A 9,020-nucleotide genomic window follows, 5' to 3' on the forward strand; every position below is an offset into this window, starting at 1 on the left:
GCGCTGCACCATCAGTGTCTGAGTTATTAAAACAACAACCTTGTAACTGAGAAACACTTAAATGTACATTTCAAATCTTTACAATCCATCACTAAATTACATTACATTACATTACATGTCACTTGTTAGACGCTTTTATCCAAAGCGACTCACATACTCAATACTGTGGACAATCCCCACAGGAGCAATTTGGGGTGAAGTGTCTAAGGGACACAACGACATGCTGACTGCAGTGAGGTTTGAACCTGTGACCCCCTGATCCGAACACCAACGCTCAACCCACTGCACCACACGCCTCATGGCAAACCAATTTTAACATCATGCAATAACACTAAGACGACATTAGTTGCATTGAACTGATCTTTTTAATAAGTTGTACTTAATGTCGTGAGAAACATGGGCTTGAGCTTCACTGAGGATCGTTGTCATTCTGACAGGGAGGCAACTGCAGTTATACACTTCGTGTTTTGAAATATGTGTAACTCTGTTAATATAAAACCCACACTGCTCAAACTTCCTTACTTTTCCTAAAATTGGTATATTTATTTATTTATTTATTTTGGGGAATGAAGAGAAAAAAATATATGAGCATTTTATGAGCATGGGATTTTGACCCCTCCTAAACATATGCTTAATGCTGCGCTATACTTTGCGGCCACACGCCGTTGCCAAGCAACGCTTATTGTTTAGGTCCTTTGATAAGCAGGCAGTCATATCATTAACTAGGACTAGCTAGATCTCATAGATTTGGACATAAACGCGAGTGAAGTCTAACCGGACGCGAGAGAGAGAGATCAGATCAGCTGCTGCTGACGGAGAACACGCAGCTCTGCATGATCACAGCTCCGCCGCTGTGACGGACCGTTGAGCAGAGCAAAATACACTAAGAGTTAGACCTAACATACTTAGCTAGTTTATCTACTCTGGAACTAGCTAAACTAGTTGTACATATATTTATTCTTTACTGTCGGATCACTCATTACAGGTTCAGCGAGCTGCACGAGACTGACGGGCTGTCAGGAGAGGGAGAGGAAAAGAGAGCACCCCGTTTATTTTCCCCATTTTATTATCCAGAGTTTCTGTAGACCTTTGAAGAAAGTAGTTGATCTACTATTAGCAGTTTGTTTAAATGCATTACTTATGTTTTTTTTTTCATTAACATAAAATAAATCTCACGTACCCCCTGCAGTACTGCAACGTACCCCTAGGGGTCCGCGTACCCCCATTTGAGAACCACTGGTCTAGACACTCAATCTGATATTAAAGAAGACTTTCATACTTGTATTTAGTCAGAATCAGAGGCTTTATCACCAGGTAGGTTTACACGTACGAGGAGCTTGACTTGATGTCATGGTGCATACATAAAAGTAAAACAAACATTTAAAACACAGATAGAAATATAATAACATGTGGTGTCTCTACTTTAAAGAGTCCTCTCCTGCTGATGTTCAGGTGTATATCAGTATGTAGTGTCTCTACTTTAAGAGTCCTCTCTGCTGATGTTCAGGTGTGTATATCAGTATGTAGTGTCTCTACTTTAAAGAGTCCTCTCCTGCTGATGTTCAGGTGTATATCAGTATGTAGTGTCTCTACTTTAAAGAGTCCTCTCCTGCTGATGTTCAGGTGTATATCAGTATGTAGTGCTCTACTTTAAAGAGTCCTCTCCTGCTGATGTTTAGGTGTATATCAGTATGTAGTGTCTCTACTTTAAAGAGTCCTCTCCTGCTGATGTTCAGGTGTATATCAGTATGTAGTGTCTCTACTTTAAAGAGTCCTCTCCTGCTGATGTTCAGGTGTATATCAGTATGTAGTGTCTCTACTTTAAAGAGTCCTCTCCTGCTGATGTTCAGGTGTATATCAGTATGTGTGTCTCTACTTTAAAGAGTCCTCTCCTGCTGATGTTCAGGTGTATATCAGTATGTAGTGTCTCTACTTTAAAGAGTCCTCTCCTGCTGATGTTCAGGTGTATATCAGTATGTAGTGTCTCTACTTTAAAGAGTCCTCTCCTGCTGATGTTCAGGTGTTTATCAGTATGTAGTGTCTCTACTTTAAAGAGTCCTCTCCTGCTGATGTTCAGGTGTATATCAGTATGTAGTGTCTCTACTTTAAAGAGTCCTCTCCTGCTGATGTTCAGGTGTAACATCAGTATGTAGTGTCTCTACTTTAAAGAGTCCTCTCCTGCTGATGTTCAGGGTTATATCAGTATGTAGTGTCTCTACTTTAAAGAGTCTCCTCCTGCTGATGTCAGGTGTATATCAGTATGTAGTGTCTCTACTTAAAGAGTGCTCTCCTGCTGATGTTCAGTGTATATCAGTATGTAGTGGCCTCTACTTTAAAGAGTCCTCTCTGCTGATGTTCAGGTGTATATCAGTATGTAGTGTCTCTACTTTAAAGAGTCCTCTCCTGCTGATGTTCAGGTGTATATCAGTATGTAGTGTCTCTACTTTAAAGAGTCCTCTCCTGCTGAGTGTTCAGGTGTATATCAGTATGTAGTGTCTTCTACTTGTAAAGAGTCCTCTCCTGCTGATGTTCAGGTGTATATCAGTATGTAGTGTCTCTACTTTAAAGAGTCCTCTCCTGCTGATGTTCAGGTGTATATCAGTATGTAGTGTCTCTACTTTAAAGAGTCCTCTCCTGCTGATGTTCAGGTATATATCAGTATGTAGTGTCTCTACTTTAAAGAGTCCTCACCTGCTGATGTTCAGGTGTATATCAGTATGTAGTGTCTCTACTTTAAAGAGTCCTCTCCTGCTGATGTTCAGGTGTATATCAGTATGTAGTATCTCTACTTTAAAGAGTCCTCTCCTGCTGATGTTCAGGTTGTATCAGTATGTAGTGTCTCTACTTTAAAGAGTCCTCTCCTGCTGATGTTCAGGTGTATATCAGTATGTAGTATCTCTACTTTAAAAGAGTCCTCTCCTGCTGATGTTCAGGTTGTATATCAGTATGTAGTGTCTCTACTTTAAAGAGTCCTCTCCTGCTGATGTTCAGGTGTATATCTAGTATGTAGTGTCTCTACTTTAAAGAGTCCTCTTCCTGCTGATGTTCAGGTGTATATCAGTATGTAGTGTCTCTACTTTAAAGAGTCCTCTCCTGCTGATGTTCAGGTGTATATCAGTATGTAGTGTCTCTACTTGTCTCCATGCTTTAATGTTCAAAAAGCTCTTTATTGTTCTCATACTGCCTGTGCTGCAGCACCTCTTTTCACCCTCTGTCTGAAACCAGAGCCCAGTACCCTCATCACATACAATTTGTTAGAGCACTAGCCAATAGAAGCTCGACTGTTCCATAGGGATGTCACTTGGGATTGTAGCCTCTGCAGACCATTTACATGCACATAAACCGAGAGAACAGACTACAGGAAAGGGAAAACCCCAAAAAGCACAGCAGGGGACGTCAAACTGAAATTGTTCTGAAGGTAATGTTTAGCTACGGTCTCAAATGAAGTGTTCTCTGCCAGCTCTTCTCTCATTACGGGTGTTTCCTAATCCGCTCTCCAAGGCCCTTGGCAGCCTTCAGGGCATTTTCCCTCAAGGAGGATCTGTGCGTTTGCGTAGATTTGTATTCTTCCACAGAAAGTATCTGTGTGGTTCGCTCGCTGTATTTCACTGCAGTTCTCCCGTTAGGCTGAAGTCGTTTTTTAAAATAACTTGTCATGGAATAACCCAACCATAAATTGAGTTTACTGGAATATGGGTTTATCCACTTCATGAAAAAGTTGTGTGTAAGTCACATGCACTGCCTGATGTAGTTTTAAAGTGTGTTGGGTCTTTCCTGTAGATCAGGGGTGTCAAACTCAAGGCCCGGGGGCCAAATCCGGCCCGCGACATCATTTCATGCGGCCCCACAAGAGCTTGCAAAGAATATAATATGTTTATTATACGGTTACATGCTACTTTACAGAAGCACGTTGCCCATAAACTACATGTCCCACAATGCATCTGAAATTTGACTTTTGTTCTTCAAAATATGCTTTTTTTCTCAGAATTAGATTTTTTTTTCTCCAAAATGTTACTTTTTATTTCAAAATGTCACTTCTTTGTTTTTGTTTTTTCAGAATTTGGCTTTTCTTTTTAGATCATTTTGTGACATTCTTACTGAAGAGACTTGGAATTATTTTCAGAGGCTATAATATAATACATTATTTTATATATATTAAATATTTATGTATTTTTATATAGTCTTAAAGTTTGACCCCCCTGCTGCTGATGCTATCAGGGCAGCTCTGTTGTGTGGAAGCTTTAAAGGACCCCGTGGGCATGATAATGTACTACAATTATTCCCAGACCTGCATTTGCATACATGCTCTCACAAAAAGAAACCAGGTACACGTTTCACATTAGTTGTTAGTTGCTTGTTGAAAGAAAACGTCATTTTGGTTAAAGTACTTCCATGAGTTAAAATACAATTGCAGATTGTAACAGAAGAGTGTAACTATGGCTTTGTCCCTTGTTTACCTATTTACCTATTTAGCCGTGTGACATGCAACTTAAAGAAGACATATTATGCTAATGTTCAGCTTCATATGTGTATTTGATCCCTACAGGAAAGGGCTAAAAGCATAAGAGTCACTTTGAATACTTGTATTTATTCAGGCCGACTCATTGCTCGGACTGTAAATACATTGTTTAGGCTACAGTTTGAAAAGTCTCCAAGCAAACACAACAAGTCTGTCCTTCAGCTCCCACACATCTGAGCTGTAAGCCCTCACAGTGGAGAGGGGTGACTAACAGGTAGGGCAGATGGAAAGAATGGTGAACAATACAGATCTTTATGGGTCCGGTCAGGAGGTTTTATTCAATTTAGCTGATCCTCTCAGTGCTTTAATCAAGCCTGGATACACGACTTCATCTAAGACAACCAACATGTGTTCACAGTTTGAAGAGAGCATTTATTTGGAAGCGAATGTTTAGAGAATTAGAAACCGCGCCCAACTCCATAAAAGTGGACATAAAACGCTATAAAATAGTTTTTCCTGTTCAATGAGGAGTCCTTCTGTTGGGTTTCTCTTTGTTTGCCGTATTGCTTTTTAATTTAATCTGTGGCTCACCTTGCCAACCCAACCCGAATGAGATGCAGGCAGCGCAGACTGTAAGGTTGTATTTGTTGTGTGGACACAGAGCGGTGCTCCTGTTGAGTTTCAGCTGCATTTAATGGCAACAGATGTCGGTAGATGAGTCACTGAAAATGTGTCTTTTATTTAACAAAATACATATATTATACAAAATGCTTTGCTTCGTTAGTGCTTATAAACTCACTGTACATATGTTTTTTATTACAATTGACATCCATCCATTATAATATTATTAATAATAATGATGATGTGTAAATATATATATACAGAGACATACTATTTAGTAGAGGTGCTTACAGGAAAAGGGATATGTTGTGAGTCTAAATGGTGAAGGTGCTGGTGTCCTGGTCCTCTGAACCAGACTGGGATTGTGTCTTCGTGCGCGTGTTGAGAGCGATCTCCACCGCCGGCTCCTCCGTGTGTCTCGGGTGTCTCCCCAGCCGCTGTCCCAGGTGCTTTGCAGCTTTTAGCACATGTCCCCTGAAGGAGGATCCGATGAAAGCGTAGAGGAGCGGGTTGATGCAGGCGTGGGCCAGCGCCAGGCTCTCCGTCACCTGCACCGCTCGGTCCAGAGCCTTGCTGGCCTCGCAGTCCGTCACCAGCATGTAGATGATGTCCATGGCTCGGCACAGCTTCACCACGTTGTAGGGCAGCTGGGTGAGCAGGAACACGGCCACCACAGCCAGCAGGACTCTCAGGGCGCGCCATTTCCTCTCTCTCCGCACCCCGGCTGCCCGACTGAGCGCGCGCCAAACCCAGCAGTAACACACCACCATGACCGAGAAAGGAAGCAAGAATCTCAGGGTCACCTCCATGAGCTCCAGGGCGGCTTTAGCAGGGCGGGCCATGCTGTGCGGATACACGGCTGTACAGGCCATCCGGTGGTGGGAGTGCTTCACCGTGGAGAAGATGAGCTCAGGAAGGCCAAGGAAGCTGGCTGCCACCCACAGCACCACGCACACTATGAGCCACTGTCTCCGAACCCGGGGTCCACTCCTGCCTGCTGCATTGTGGGCTACAGCTCGGTATCGATCCACGCTAATACACGCCAGCATCAGCATCCCACAGCTGAAGTTCATGCTGTAGAGGAAGGAGGTGATCTTGCAGGCTGCCGTGCCCAACATCCACCCGTGCACGGCGTCTGCGGCCCAGAAGGGCAGCGTTAGGAGCAGCAGCAGGTCTGAGATGGCCAGGTTCAGGATGCACACGTCTGTCAGGGTGCGCAGACGCAGCTTTGAGGCGTAGACCACCACGACCAGCGCGTTCCCAGCCAGGCCCACCACCAGAGCCAGGGCGTAGATCACCGGGAGGAAGACGCTGGCGAAGGAGCGCACCGCCTCCTTGTCACAAACGCTGTGTTCAGGGCTGTAATCGTACGTGCCGTTTGAGCCGTCCTCCTCCTCCTCGTCGTAGTAGTAATCCCCCATGTCTTTGTTTGCTGTACAGAGAAAAAAGTAACAATTAAGGGAAGCATTTGTCTTATATTACAAACTTGTCCTTTTTAATTTGATATGAGGATGAAATAAGGGTTTTATAATTGAACCCATTTGTCTGTAGTTTGAACCCAGCGACAGCAGAGTACATGTGTAAGCCACGGTCTGCTTTCCATCATAGACAGGAAGAGGGAATTCTTTCTTTCTTCTTGCATGGTTTCCCTAATGGCTTAAGCTGCGTCTGTCTGAGCCTCGTGTGAGTCTGAATGACCCCAGGGAACACGGAGAGGACGAGACAAGGAATTCTCTTGGATTTAGTTTGTATTCTGTTGGATAATAAAGCTCTTTATTTTGCAGCATACTGATAAGATCTACTGGGCATTACGAGACAATCCGTTCACAGCTTTTAGTCCTTATCTGATCTGTGAACACTTCCAATTTCTGCGCTTTCTTTTCGTGATGTCGTATTTTTCGACACAAAGGCAAGGCTGACAGGAAGTATGAGGATGACAGGAAAGTGCAGCTTAGGTCTCGAGAGGATGTGGCCTTGACTGTATGTTCGTTCAACAGGATATCCCATTGGAGATTCGAAGACAGTTATCTCCCTCATGTAGTCCCCGACCAGACCTCAAATATGGAGTGTGGACTGCTACTTGGAGAGGTCCCAGTTCACCTCCTGCCCTGCCGTGGTGCCCTTGAGCAAGGCACCGGACACCCCCCTTCCCCCCCCACTCCCATTGCTCCCCGGGCGCTGTGCACTAGCTGCCCACTGCTCCTAGTGCTAGACTCCTGGTGCTAGGATGGGTTAAATGGGCTGCATTTTTTACGCTACGTACATTGCTATGGTTACGACGGTGATGCCGGCGCGGTATTTGACATTTTCATATTGATATTTTTGTAACTCTGGCTTTGTAATAAAAAATATGGCGAAACGAAAACAGTCAAGTCTCACAGCTTTTGGATTCAGAATCGAAGGAGTCTAAAAATGACAACGTGAACGGAACAACTTTTAGCTGGCCGGCTGTAAGCGCGTTAGGGTCGAGTTTGACAGCTCCACACCGTATCACACCTCATATCCGCGCTGCTGCGCCAGTCAACCGAGCGTGCGTGTGACATATTTAGTTGCAGGATGTGCAAAATAGGGCCCCCGAAAGCAAATGGGTAATTCGAACACTGGTTCCATCCCTCCCAATTCTATTCTATGTCGTGTCTACTAGGACTGAGATAATACAGGCGTGTGCGTATAAGGGTTAGTTACATTTTATCCACTTATCTAACGACCTCTTGAGGAACAACCTGATCAAAAAGCACTCGTCTAGCTGTGTTTACATATTATTATCATATGTTGTTGTTTATTTGATTCACTAACAAGTGGAATTCATGGCTTTCTGCAAAACACATTACGTACCGCATGATTTGGATCCTGGCTGAGTTTCATGCATGGAATGTTTCCCTTCCTTTTTGGCAGATCACTCTTAAACACCAGTGGTTTTATGAAAGGTGTCCAGCTTTGTTATATAAGGAGTTATTATCTTCGCTTTGGGAGGAGCAGGGGTTTCTGAAGCAGCTGTTCACGTCTGAAATATGTGGAGTATCCCATCTGTCAACAGCTGCTGCTCACATGTGTTGATGCATGTTTTCAATTAGGCTGTTTTACTTATTTGTCGCCTGGAGCTAAATAGAGACACTACATGTAGTTAGAGCCTGAATAACAGGTTGGATACATAATTCATTAGTTCAATGATGAGTAATGATTTAGTTTCAAGATATCAGCGTGCTTAAAGAGACCCTGTTCTGCTTGTTGGGGGTTCCTCTTCCCTGCAGTGTGTTCTAGGTTTGAGTGCATGTCAATGGACAGATCCATCCAGATGGTTTTGGTTATGATGTGACTGTTCTGTCTCAATTCGGATCAGACATGGCACATTGTATTTAAAAAAAACTTAAAACAACTTTCAAAATGCCTCTATTTTTACAAGGTAGCCTCGAAAAACCACAAAGCTATTTTTAACGAAGCAAGCTATAGCACTGAGGCGCTGAAAGCAAATACATTTAGCTTGTTATCTTCGGTTCACTACGGTTATTATAATGTCATAAAGTGCAGGACTTTGACTGTGAGGTTTACAGTAAATGAACCTTGACTACCGGAAAAACAAGACACAGTGCTTCGTTATTATTGAGGTGTTTAAGGGAAATGTAAAAATGCATTTGAAGCCAATATATTAACTTGGAGTTAAGAGTCATATCACACAATGTGGTTCATGTACAGAAGCAAATACTTTCCAAGGTGTTTTACGTTCTTCTAGTAGCCGTTTGTTTTGTAGTTATGGAAAAGGTAACGGTAAGAAGAAGGAATAAAGTGGTAGTAAAAGTTAAGAACGTATTCCTACCTTGTTTCTGGTTCTCTGTGGAGTTTGTCGAGTCGCTGATATCCTGCTTTAAAGTACCAGCTGGTTAGTCCGGAGCAGAGGACTGACGTGACTCTCCACCCACTCTGCTGACACTCTGACAGCACC

At 43.2% G+C, this 9,020-nt stretch overlaps 1 protein-coding gene across 1 annotated transcript; it reads right to left on the minus strand.

The window, feature by feature from the left end:
• Positions 1–5,133: 5,133 nt before the first annotated feature.
• Positions 5,134–9,020, minus strand: ackr4b (atypical chemokine receptor 4b). Its single transcript, XM_034226464.1, has 2 exons — positions 8,895–9,020; positions 5,134–6,512 (listed from the first exon to the last, which is right to left on the minus strand). Exon 2 carries the CDS (start codon positions 6,499–6,501, stop codon positions 5,395–5,397), a length of 1,107 nt encoding a protein of 368 aa, XP_034082355.1. The 5' UTR covers positions 6,502–6,512; positions 8,895–9,020; the 3' UTR covers positions 5,134–5,394.

The sequence above is a fragment of the Gymnodraco acuticeps genome, unplaced genomic scaffold (assembly GCF_902827175.1).
Source record: "Gymnodraco acuticeps unplaced genomic scaffold, fGymAcu1.1, whole genome shotgun sequence".
NCBI lineage: Eukaryota > Metazoa > Chordata > Actinopteri > Perciformes > Bathydraconidae > Gymnodraco > Gymnodraco acuticeps.

What these genes read in the sequence shown, in the direction of transcription:
- ackr4b (XM_034226464.1), bottom strand. Translation starts at nt 6,501, where the DNA reads ATGGGGGATTACTACTACGACGAGGAGGAGGAGGACGGCTCAAACGGC.